Source organism: Eurosta solidaginis, chromosome 4 (assembly GCF_040869045.1).
Source record: "Eurosta solidaginis isolate ZX-2024a chromosome 4, ASM4086904v1, whole genome shotgun sequence".
Taxonomy (NCBI): Eukaryota; Metazoa; Arthropoda; class Insecta; order Diptera; family Tephritidae; genus Eurosta; species Eurosta solidaginis.
In genome coordinates this window covers 160655808-160669346 of record NC_090322.1, presented here as the reverse complement: position 1 = coordinate 160669346, position 13539 = coordinate 160655808, and the positions used below count along the sequence as shown (strand labels likewise).

At 34.6% G+C, this 13539-nt stretch overlaps 1 protein-coding gene across 1 annotated transcript; it reads left to right on the top strand.

Moving 5' to 3' along the window:
- The first annotated feature begins 924 nt into the window (after window positions 1-924).
- LOC137248284 (mucin-22-like) lies at window positions 925-4603 on the top strand. Its single transcript, XM_067779156.1, has 2 exons — window positions 925-1231; window positions 3267-4603. Exons 1-2 carry the CDS (start codon window positions 1114-1116, stop codon window positions 4454-4456), a joined length of 1308 nt encoding a protein of 435 aa, XP_067635257.1. The 5' UTR covers window positions 925-1113; the 3' UTR covers window positions 4457-4603.
- Window positions 4604-13539: the final 8936 nt, after the last annotated feature.

Genomic DNA, 13539 nt, shown 5'->3' with positions numbered 1-13539 from the left:
AATCATGGCAGGAATACTGTTCGTGGTATTACATACATAAATAAATTAGCGGTACCCGACGTATGACGTTCTGGGTCACCCTGGTCTACATTTGGGTCGACATCTCGAAAAGGCCTTCACATATACAACTAAGGGCCACTACCTTTTAAAACCCTCATTAATATCTTTAATTTGATACCCATATCGTACAAACACATTCTAGAGTCACCCCAAGTCCACCCTTATGGCGATATTCCGAAATGGCGTCCACCTATAGAACTATGGCCCACTCCATTTTAAAATACTCTTTAATACCTTCCATTTGATACCCATGCCATACAAACACATTCCAGGGTTACCCTCGGTTCATTTCCCTAAATGGTGATTTTCCCTTATTTTGATTCTAAAGCTTTCAGCTGAGTAGGTAATATTCGGTTACACCCGAACTTAGCCTTCATTTCTTGTTTTTTTTTACCAATTAACACATTTCAATTAATATTCTATGCGCCTACTGTGTGTGCTGCTTTTAATAGCCATAATAAAATGACAATGAATCGAGAATAAAATTTTAAGCGGCGCAAAGTTCTATTTGCGAACTATTAAATAAGAAATAAAAGACCACAAAAAAATATTTGAAAAAGGGTATATGCGAGGATGATAAAACAAATTTAGCAAAACAAATAATACTAAACAATAAAAATCATTGCTTTAGTTCAGCACTTGAAATTCTCAAGCTTGAGTTTTAGTTAAAGTTCTGCTATTGCGCTTCTCACCGTTTTGAAGAGAAGAGAAGTCAACAGCATTTCGGCCCAAACCTGTCCGGCTTATGTGTCATATAATTTATCATCATTCCTTTGCATGAGTATGTACATAAATACGCATATATGATTAAGCATTTCACACTTTTGCAATCAGTCTTTACTTTAGCCAGAATTTTTTCTCATGGCTTATGTAAGCGGATAACAGACGAAAAGCATAAAATCAGTGCCAAATTAATAAGTGAACGCTAAAGACGTTATCGGAAAAAGAATCGTGTATTTTTGAGAGCTCATTATTTGTTGAAAAAATTCTGTGGCGGAAGTAGAGTACCGAAGGTTTCAATTTGCTGCAGTTTCCGCTTTATACAAAATCACTATGTCAAAAATAGCAATCACTTTGCTTTTACTCGGCACCGCAGCTTGCGTATGGCAACCTACTGAGGCGAAACCCTTTTTCCTTCTGCCGCCAAATTTTTTTGTTTTAACAACAAGAGGTAATTTAAAACTTAATAAAATATTGAGCAGATCCTGCTGCAAACAGTTAGGAATCACTATTTTTGTAAAAAAAACAAATAAAAAACAACATAAAAGGTTTATCTGCTTGAAGTCAAAAACAAAAATTATCAAAAATTTAAATGGATACTGACACCGAAATGAAATCCGGAAATGAAACACACCGGAACCGTTACTAGAATCGAAATCATTTGTTTTAACTAAGACTATATAAGTAACTGGAACTGAGACCGATATTGAAAACAAATGCGGAAATGAAACAGAGAGATACCGATACTTAAATTGAGTTCGGAACCGGTCACGGAAAACCCAAACAAAAATCAAAACTATTTAGATCATGTTTTTTTAGTAGCACGCGGGAAGGATTCTAAATATATTCAAAAATTACTTCGAGGCTGCTTCGAGATCATTGGAAACGCCAAAACAAAAATCAGAGCAAAAAGATTTTAATATGTATTTAGATCGTGAGTTTTCAGGAGATTATTTCGTAGACTTTAAGGTAACGATTTCGGGATCCTATTGGGGATTCCGCAAAATCCTTTTTAAAGCCTTTTCGCGATTGTGTTCTCGATAATTTTGGGACCACTACGATGTTTTAGGAATTATTTCGGTATCTTTTTCTGATGACTACAAAACCATTTCGGATCATCTTCAAGGTAGTTTCAGTGCTCGTAGGGACTCTTCAAGTTCACTTTTTTTTTTGATATGATAAAGCAAATAATTACGAAAGCAGAAAAAAAAACTGTATTACACTTCGATCTTAAGTCGATAAATTTTCGAAAAATTTTATCATTTTTTTATAATATCGATAACTTTTCGATAAGTAATAGAAAGGTTTTTGGTAAAAAATCGATAAATTTTCGATGTAATGTATATCGATATCTTTTTGATCAAAAATGGGTAATACTCTGATTAAAAATCGATCACTTTTCTTTAAGAATTCACTTTTTTCTAACATATCGATAACCTATTAAATATTCAACAACGCGCTGATAATAAATTGCTAACACTCCGATAAATTATCGCTTACTTTTCGATAATAAAAATAAATAATTGGTGCGATTTACCGCCGAGGAGATTTGGGTCGAGATTTTTTTCCAACTTTCATCGTGATCCTCTCAATTTTCCCTACATGGCAGAAATATTCTCGGAGAAAAAAAACTTTTTTCAAAATTATTGATGTTAATTTGCCCGTAACTCATGATTTTGGGGTTGTGCAAGTAAATTCTTAGATCTTCGGGGTCTACTAGAAAATTAATGGAATTAACAAAAAGCCCCTTATCTAGACAATCGGTTTTAAGGTATATATATATAAATATATTAGTTTGATCTTGACGATTTTTTTAGACAGTCCTATATGGCGTAAACATCTAGTGAAATTTCTCTTCTTAAAAGATGGAAGCAATGACAGAAGTCCCTCTTATCTGAACAAAAGTTTGTATCGGGTATACACGCTTTAGTTGTCAGAACCTTACCTATCTTCCTTTTTCGAGATATCTCATTAACATCTATTCGGAATCAAGGGGTATGTCGATAGTCTGCAGCAGGTAATGGAGGCAGCAAGTATCTGATTTGACGAAAACGTACACACAAGGCGCTAATTTAGGAAACATAAAAACCGAGTAGACGAGTTGAAAATTCCATTAGGGAACGACCTCTCAATGAGTTAATAAAAATCAATGGTCTTATCTACCAAATGCCTTCAATGTTGATTTTTGGTTCAGGTAACATATCGGCTACCATAAATAGTTAAATAGAGACAAAAGATTGTAGATTAGATAGAGGGAATTATAGTTGTAAAAAAACATATTTTTCAAGGTAGAACATAACTTATAAAGAGAAAGAGAGAGAAGGAAAGAAAAATTTGTTTTAGTAATTTTATCGAAATGGCGGGTATGCTTTAATTAAACGGTCCTCAGTTTCAGATCAATAGATCAATACTCACATTTTTTATTATCCACATTTTTTTAGTACACTTCATACAACTTACCCACGCATTTCTCGTTTTACTTCTAGCGCCATCCACCGACATCAGATCATCGTCCTATACGACTTCCTCCTCGTACGAAGGCAACTTTCAACTACCAACAGCCATTATAAGTAAAAAAATTAGTTTTATCACAAGTCCACTTTCAATTCTTGGCGGTGTTGGTGGCGGAGGTGCGGGTGCGGGTGGCAGCATTGGTGGTGGTTGTGGAATTGGGTTTAATTTAAATGCAACAACGACCACAAGTAGGCCAAAAACTACCGCAGAACCAAATAACATTTTTCCTACAGAGGCTAGCTCTAGCACTAAGGCTCCAGAAAATAATGAAGGATATTCATCAATAAGCACAGAAAAGTCGGCGATCGGTGATCTTGAAAATAACGAGAAATTGTCCACAACAACAGGCACGGAAAAGTCTGTTGTCTATACAGAAGTAGAAGTTAATACTGCTACCGGTGATGTCAACAAAGATAAAGAACCAACAACAAGCACTGAAAGGTCTGTTATTGATGTAGCAGTTGTTACAAATGCAGCAACAATTGATCTTGCCAACGAAATTAACGAACCCATAACAAGTACAGAAAAGACTTTTGCGAAAAAAGAAGGTGAAGCAAGTATAGTTGGAAATGACTTCCTAAACAATAACAAGCAGTCGAAAATATCAAGCACAGAAAAAATGATTCTAGATTTAAGAGAGGCATCAACTTCTGTACCGATAAATACTAAATTTGAGTCAACAACCACATCAACAACAAGCGCCGCGCTAATAGACAATGATAATGAGTCAACAACAAAAACTGATGTCAACTTACCAACTGAATCGACTGCCACAACTGACACTTTCATAAATATCCAACCAACGGTGGTTGCTCAACTACCTGCTATTATTACAAAAACAACCGCAAACAGTGAAATTGGTGGTACCAGCGCAATTTCCAAAGATAGTGTCACCCAAATTGGCGCTAATATTCTTGACCCTGAAAATGTTAGAGGCGGCTTTGAAATTATTACCGTTGGTGGAAAAGATGATACAGAAAAGGCACAAACTGTCATAACACTCTCAGATGGTATTGGAGGTACAGCTTCAGGAACAAAGGTGACTGAAAATTCAGACTACAATGATAAACCAACTGATCGTAAAGTAAATGAATCGCATACGGAAACTGATAATGAGATATTTCCCGATCATATCGCTAACCAGTATTTACCGGTTGCATAAATGAACGGTAAAGTACTTTGTTGGTTTTTGTTGATTGGCTTTAATTTTCATAAGCTTCAATATATTTAACGCTGTGTCTTATTTATCTGTTAATATGTGACACGAAATTCCAAAATATGTTCTCCAAATAAAGAGCACTATCAAAACAATCAATTTATAAATCTTTATTTCTGAAATGTTACGATAGCACTACTTACTCGCGGCTAGTTAATTTCTTATCCAGTACTAGTTTTTGTTGTATTAGAGATACTCCCCGAAAATTTTGGGGAGTGTTAGCGATGTAGATGATATTATGCCGCATATAGACTAGGTACTTTCCGGTAACAAGCACCATTAAGGTACAATCCTATCATCACGGGAACAGTAAGATATAACGCAAAGTCTTGCGGCAATAACACTCTGACCCATAGTTCCGTAGAGAAGTTAGCGTCGCCACAGCCTCGCGTGATAAATAAACAGGAGTCCGTAGATGAGGCTTACAATTAGGTTGGAGGAGCTATAGATTGCATTGGCAGCCCCTAGAAAGGGTTGCGCTACACAACTTCTTGAATCCCAGGCAAGAATTCAACTGAGATCACAATCACTGCATCGTCAGCGAATGCGTCTACCCTCGTTCCTTCTGCACTAAATATTTTTATAAATTCAATAACAGCAGATGCGAAATCTTGCCATCCTGAAGGGGGTCTCTTTTAGCCATTTTAAGCTGAAATTGTCGATGACGTTTTCCAATCGTTTAAGTGCCTATAAAAGTCCAAAAAGTCGGGAAAAAATTTTCAAAATTTTCTATCTGGTTCCTCCAGCATAGTTGCGACCGCCCTCCACTTCTTCTTCATAGACGAGCTCCGATAATAAGGCTTTCTTGACCGAAACGTCTTAGCTTCTTATAACATAGCCTACCCAGTGTTGCTGTGTTTTGACTTGCCGGACTATGCGATTTCGAGCTCAGATTAATCATCTTTAATGCGTGGTACATCGCTGTGACCATTTAGGAGCGAAGTATTATCTCCATAATCTAAGATCTCACTGGGCATTGGTTAACAGGTTACCATTTTTGTTCTTACACAAGGTGCCCTTCCGCTAATTGCCAAACGATTTGGAAAATTTTGCTGGATAGCAGCTCGATCTCCTCCCACTCACGCTTTTCTTCCTCTGCTTTATCCTTCCTGTAAAGGCGACTCGCTTCACATTTCAACTCGCGGCAGTTTCGCGTTCTCTTCTTTTTGAGTTCGGTCATTCTCTTCGACGTCTGGCTTTCCTTGTGTTCTTTGTTTCTTTCTTTTGGGCTGCAACGAATAAGTGATCTCAGTCGATGTAAGGCTTTCGATTCGTGCGTACATCTAAAACACATGCTATCTGTCTATCACAACGTGGTCGATCTGACTGCGTGTATTTCGTTCGGGGGATAGCGATGTAGCTTGATACATATTTTTGGGCTTGAACCTGGTGGTGAATATGACGATGTTTCGGGCACTGGTGAAGTTGATCAGTCCCACTCCTTTAGGTGCGGTTTGATTGTGGAGGGTGTAACTTCCGACTGTTGGACTAAAAAAAAATTATTTGGCCACCCTGGCGTTGCGAACTTTATATAATGATGAAGGCAGGTTTACACCTCATCGTTTCTCGCCTCCGTCGGTGCAAGGGTTAGTTAAAATTAACAAAATCGGTTTATGACCACGCCCACTTTGAACAATTTTTATGTTTTTTTTCCAAAAAATGTTAACAATGCTAGATCCTTACGGTATATTATTAAAATAAAAACTTTTTTTGGTACGTGCCCCATTAGTTTAGGTAAAGTTAAACTGGCAGGTCCGCAAACGCCTCAAATAGTATTTTTGGGAAATACGGAGAGATTTCTAGGATCCATGCTCTTAGGTGCTTCTAGATCTCACAGCTGTATCACTCCTAATAGCAGTGGTATTTTCGAGTTCAAGGCACGAGCACAAAACTTGCTCGTTCGTTTCCCCCTCCCACCTGCACTTTCTACAACTGCTATAAATTACAAGCCCCTATTTTAAAGCATATGAATCCGAATACCCATCATCATAGGGGTAACTCTATTATTATAATGTTGTAAGACATGCACCTTATGAAGCAGTGAAATGGCCAAGCAATGTTCGAGAATATGAAAAATGGACGTGGCTCTGCCTTTATTTTAGTTATTTTCTATAAAATACTACTTATTTTTGCCAAACCACAAATCTAAAAAAAACCGAAAAAATCCAATTGAAATTTGGTAAAGTAACTATTTTTATGGCAAAATCTGTTTGTTTTAGAAATTGGCAAAATCGGTTAGAAATTTTAAAGACCCATTTTATACCCCGCAAGCTATCTGTCCGTCGTTTACCACGATATTTTGATCAAAAATAGAGTTATCTTAACCAAATCTAGTCTTTATCTATCATCTATCTTTATCTAGTCTTATCTGAACTCACAATAAATTGGTATTGCTGGTGGTTGAAATCAAATTATAAGCACGGCAAATATTTAGAAATTGAAAATTTCGTGTAGTGCAAAATAGGGACAATGCATTTACCAATACATATTGATAAACTGATGGCACTTGACGAATGGATTAACTTCATAACGAAAATTAATTAAGTAACATTTTTGAAAGTGGGCGTAAAGCCGCCTACATTAAGTAGTAGAAAATTTAAAATTTTTGCGAGCCATAAATCCAAAGTCCTTAGCATAACTTTGTAAATTGGCACAAGTGTGTTTTTTTTTTATAAGAAAAAGTGGCTTTTAAAAAAAGGATGCTTAATGTTTTAACCCTGCAATAATAAAAGATATATTAGCGCCTATTACGAAAATTGGAAAAAAAATTGCGTAGGGTCCTAGTTCCCTCCTCTATTCAATATCTTCCTTTTAATGCCATATGTCGAACAAAAAGTAACAAATTTTTATCTGAATATTGGTTTTACGATAGTAACGGTTCTATAGCTTCTAACGGAACACACAATTGTCATACGTACAAGTACTTAGTATATTGCAGTGTTCATAATATGTTTATACACGTGAAATATTGCTTTAAATTTCTTCGTTTTTAATTTGTGAAAGTACACGGCTGGGTATACAATGCTCAATTTCGCCCGATCTTCGACTTCTTAACTTGTTTATAGCTTGCTTCAAAACTAATTAAATTTTGTTTATCTTATTCGTGCTGAGTGACCTTGCATTGTTCCTAGTAAACTCTTGAAGCTATTAAGTGAAATCAAAACAATCTTACTATATTTAATTCGCTTAGTTTTTCAACATAAATCTTTGGTATATTCTTGTTTTAACAAGTCATGTGCATCTTTTCAATCGGTCTTTGGTTTATATGTCGAAATTTGCATATGCAATTAATTCGTATCGTATTATGCGGAAACTAGACTTCACGATTACTTGGTTTGGTTGATCTTACTAAGCATGTTTATAGACATAAAGAATTTTTTAACAAACAACCATATCATCAAAAATGTTATATGTATATATAAGGGTGTGCTAAAAAACTACCATATTGTAGCGAATATTAGCATCACTATGCTATGCATTATGTTAGTAAATAATCACAACAACAACAAAATTAAAGCAAGCCACACTTGTGTATATGAACACATCAATCATCAATTATACACATACATAGAAGGCGACGAAGAATATCTCACATACACATATGTAGTCATCAGCTAAGAGCAGAAGTTGATGCTCACACATATACACGCATATGGCTGGAAGAAAAGCATAAACTACAAATATACATGTATAGATCTGGTAACCGAGTACGAGACACAACTGTCCTCGGACACATTTTCGCGAAATGACTAGACCTTAGGAGAAACGGGTGAATGAGACATCCGATAGTATAGAAGCAGCGTAAGCTGAGGAATCAGTTTGATTTAAACACTCTGTTGGTTGCGAAGTACTACTCCCAAAGTAGTCTAAATAAAGAAGAGTTTGCAATACTGAATATTGGAGAAATTTTGCCGACAGTTCAGCAATTCGAACGTTAGCAGAAGGTTTAAAATAATTGGAATCCCCCCAAAATTCGTTACAATATTGTTTTTTTCTTTGCTCTCACCCGGAACTTTCAGAGAATATAAAAAAAAAAAAAAATTTGTCAACTTTCATTTTAAGAGATCCCCCACTGAATTTCAAGTTTTCCGTTTTAAATAACAGGGTAACTGGGGTTTTTAACATAATTTTTTTTTTTTATTAAATGAAAACATAAATCATATTCAGCACTCAATTCTGTACAAAGAAAAATTAAAACCAGCTTATAATGATTAAATATTTACGATAGCCAGTGGTTAAGGCAACTGCGGTTTCACCGGGATAAACCTGATTCGAAACTCGATGAAACCTTCGATAACATTACAAAATTTCCTGACGGTGATAGCGTGGCGGTTTTCGAAATGGTAACATCGCAATATGCCGGTAAATATTTTTTATTTTCAGTTTCTTTTAGTAAACAAAATAATAAATATGATTTTTAATAATCGGGGATTGCCCATATTGCGTTTTTTAAATGTATGAAAACATTTATTTGAAGCAATTTTTTAATTTTATAATTTATTTAATAATTTGGGAAAAATTTAAACAAATTTAAATAATAAATACATATTGTAACGAATTTGCTTGCAAATCCTCTTATTTGCCTTTTTGCTAAGTTCGTATCACTAAACTGTTGAATAAATAACTCCAATATTGAATAATGGAAAAATGACCTTTATTAAATTACTTCACAATGACGCTTATACTTTGCAACTAGCTGGCTTAATAACCAAACTGATAGCTTAAATGAAACTGACTTTCAAAATAATACTGCTATTGTTCGCTAGATATCGTCTTAATCGGAATCTCAAATCAAACTGAACTCAGGCGCCTCAAAAATTTCCGCCTTTTATACTCTTGGATTTCAATGTTCGCATCTTCTAGGCGCTTCCAGAATCTACTAGCCCAGCAGCTCTCAAACTTCTCAGCTGTAACTACAATTGCACAATTTTATAGTTTTTCTCATTGCATACTTATAGGAGTATCTCAGATATATGCATGTATTTGTGCATTGATTCTCCGCTGCTCGTATACGTGCATGGCACATATGTGTAGACGCAATTACTGATTCGTTTATGTGGATACATAGTGATTGAATTATTGTTGTGAATTCACGTCACTGCTTAGCATCGGCTTAGAGATAGCAGCACCCCTTAGTTTTGCTAATATTCGTAACAATATATATTCATAAAAATAAATTCAGGACAAAATAATGTTAAAAACCTAGCTCCCGTGTTATTTAAATAACAAAATTACAAATGCCGTGGAGGACTTCTTAAAATTTTAGTTAAAAGCTCTGCCAATGAAATAATTTTTATTTGGACATACTGTCTGATATTTTTGGGCGAGAGCGAAAAAAAATATCATCATTATGCGGCAAACCTTAATATACATATATATTTACATATGTATTTAATTTAGCGGCTAATTTTGAAAGCAAATTTTGTATTACCATTATTAGTTACCTGCAAGACGCGTTATATATGTTTATCTATTTAAACCGCACGGCACACAGTGGTTTAGAAGCGAACTCCATAACATATTTCTTCCATATTTTTTTTTTTTTTTTGATAATCTAAACGAATGAGTATTTCGTAAATTATACCCCAAATTTTTACTGTTTGGTATATAGTCTCCAGAAAAAATCGGATAAGTTGGATATATTGCTACTAATAGATATTTCTTAATAATTTAAATTAAACTTTGTTTAAAAAGTTTTGCCAATAAACAAATACGTTAAAAATGAGGAAAAAGCTATTAATTTATTTTCTTAAAAACTAAATTTTGTCTTTGGTTATAGGAAAAAATTTCTTTAGAATAGATAATGTATAATAAAAAAAAATAAATGTGCAATTGTAATGACAGCTGATTTCGAGACAGGATGCTAAACTTTGCAGTCGACTTATTTTATTCACTGAGCTAACTCGTAGATGTAAATATTTGAGCAATTCACAAGACTGTCGTATTCATGTAATATTGTAAGTTTTAGGTTGATCCATGGTTTCCAATATACAGTTTAATTGAAGCATAACGCAACCCGCGAATAGGAGACCTCGTGTATTGCCTAATTGTTAGAAATATTTAGTCAATTATTTTCGACTAAAATAACTGAAGAAAGATGTTCTCTCAAACTAGTTGGTTAGGCTAATCTTAAACTAAGTTTGCCTAAACTCTAGTCAAATTTAAACTCTAGTTAAACTAATGTACAGTTTTTCAGTCACAGTCTAAGACCTCCTTTTGGGTAGGCTTTTTTGTATGACAACATTGTTTTTTTATTATCTAGATAATTTGTAGAAACGCCAACAGCTGGATTTTGTTTACCCAACAAACATGGAAAATAAATTTCTCCAGCCTTGAGAAATATATATCTAGTTTCGGAGCTGATATCCAAAATCGTGCTCTAATTATTCTTAAACCAGATAGTTATGAAGTTGATATCCAACTTCATTCTCCAATCACTCTCCAATCTTTGAGAAATTTTGTAAAATTTATAGTTCTCGAGTTTATCTCCAACGTCATTCTCAAATTATTTTCCGATATTTGAAAGATTTTGAAAACATACAGCTCTCAAATATATATCCAACACGTTTCTCCAGTTTATATCCTATATCGAGTTGAGGTGGGTTGCACAAAAATCTTCCCCGAGGTGGTACCACCAAATCCAAGAGCTGTTTATTGTGCGAAATAAACATCTTGTTGATAGCAGTAAAGAAGCGCTATTAATTAAAAATAAATTTTAAATGTTTTAATTAATTTTCGTGAAAATTCTGTAGCATTGGGACCTTACATTTGAGTCCAGTTGGAGAACCACAAACTAGAACATGTTGGGACCTATCTTTTTTTCAACTTAAGTAATCGCATTTTTTGTTTTATAAAAAATTTACTTTTTTACTAAGAGCGTCATTATTTTTAAGTTAAGTTACTGTTTCGAAACAACTTTTGAGATTTTAGAAGTATGCCCTGTTATCAACATGAGCACTAATGGTACTCAAGCCCAAATGTTTGTATATTCGACGCCATTGCCAACGAAAGCAAATAATTGATAGGTTTACTAGAGTTGCCAGATCGGCCGCTTAAGCTCAGCTTAAACTTCAGTTAAAATCGACCGAAAAACTGCAGAATAAGTTTAAGCGTATTTTAACTGACAATCTGAGTTTAACTTTTACTGTAAAACCGGGCCGCTTGACTTAATTTTTTTTTTTTTATTTATGCTGTGAATTTTTTATGAAATGTTTATATTAAATATACACAAATTTCATACGGCAGCTGGACTTTTATAAAAATCACTTTTGATACCTGATGAGCGGCCTCTAAACTGCCCACATACTAAATTTAGGTTTAATCAGGCAATCTTTTTTTTTTGCAAAATTCGTCCGCTATCTGGAATCACCTCTTTTGGTTTTTTAAAAAAGATTTCGAATTCGTGATTAGCGACCTTAAAAACCCCCTTGTTTTCAGTTTTTACAAATATATCAGAGTTTGGATTATATGCCGAAATTTGTTTGCTTGCCAGTACAGCCTAAGCCACTATGCGCCAGTTGATTTATGAGTCGACTGATGATGACTTTAAATATGGTAATTACTACATTTATTGGCACAACTAATTCTTAATATTACTCGTACATTAGGATGGCCCTTAAAATTCAAATGAACGAATATCTCGGTCCCCCCTATGTAAACGGTAATACCAAAATAAATATTAAGCTGAAGAAATTATGATCAAGGTAGACCCAGAACGAATTTAATCGTGACGAGCTTACACCCCGGATTTCTCTTTGAACATGATTGGGCAACGCTTCATTAAACGATTCCATTTCGTAGGACTTCAAAATGTTAATATTGTCAGAATAATTCGAACTAGTACAGTCTGTTATCGCGCTATTTCTGCGATGGTTAAGAACCTGTGCGATTTGAGTCAGGAAATATTTGGTTATTGGCTGCGATGAGAAAGAGATCGTATTAACTTGATGGTGATGAATTGAATTCACTTACTCTCTTTTTCAATTTCTTCGATACCAAGTAGAGGTGAAGTTAAATATTGACAAAGGTACCTTTAACAGAAACAAATAATTTCCAGCCACTTGACAAGAGCTTCCTCGACTTCTTATCGCCAAGAACCGATAACGCCAAGTTATTGTCCTATTATCGGCTTATTATATAGAGCCAAATTATGTTCTAGTTGTCGATTTTTTATTCATTTGTTGTCACTGACTGCAATGTTTTTTATCCGTTTCCTGGCAGCATGTTATAGACGAATTACAGATGTGTCATCGATTTTATATTATCTAATCTATAACAAATCGATAGCACACCAAAAACAAATTGGTAACACTCCGGCAATAAATCAAAATTTTTTGAAACAAAACCGATTAATTTTCGAAAAAAAGCCGATAACTTCCAAAAAAATATCGATCAGTATTGAACAACATATCAACAAATTTTCCCTACATAACCGATAACTGGTTGATAATAAATCGATAAACTTTCGACGCAAACTCGATTACTTTTCGCTAACAAATTGATAGCTATGACAAAATATCGATTACCTTTCCATACATTATCGATAACTTGTTCATAATCAATAACTTTTCGATTATAACAAAGCAAATCGATAACTTTTCGATATCAAATTGATAGCACGCCGAAAGAAAACTGGTAATACTGCTATAACTTTTCGATAAAAGTTCTATAAACTTTTGATAACATATCGATAACTTTTCGATAAACAGTCCACACTTTTTCGATAATAAACCGGTAACCGCTCGATAAAAGGTCAGTTACTCATGTATTGGCTTTTTTTCGATAGTAGGCGGGTTCCGAAAAAATAAACTCTTATGCGGGGCATCATCTTTTATTCGCTTAACATAGCCTAGCCAGCGTACCCGCTGCATGTGAATTCACTAGACTATGTCATTTTCTGCGTAAAGCTCGTACAGCTCATTATTAAATCTTCTTTTTCGGTACTCGCCCTTGCTAATGCGTAGGCGTCCATAAATCTTTCAAAGAACTTTTCTTTCGAATACTCTCAGGGCCATTTCATCTGCTGTTGT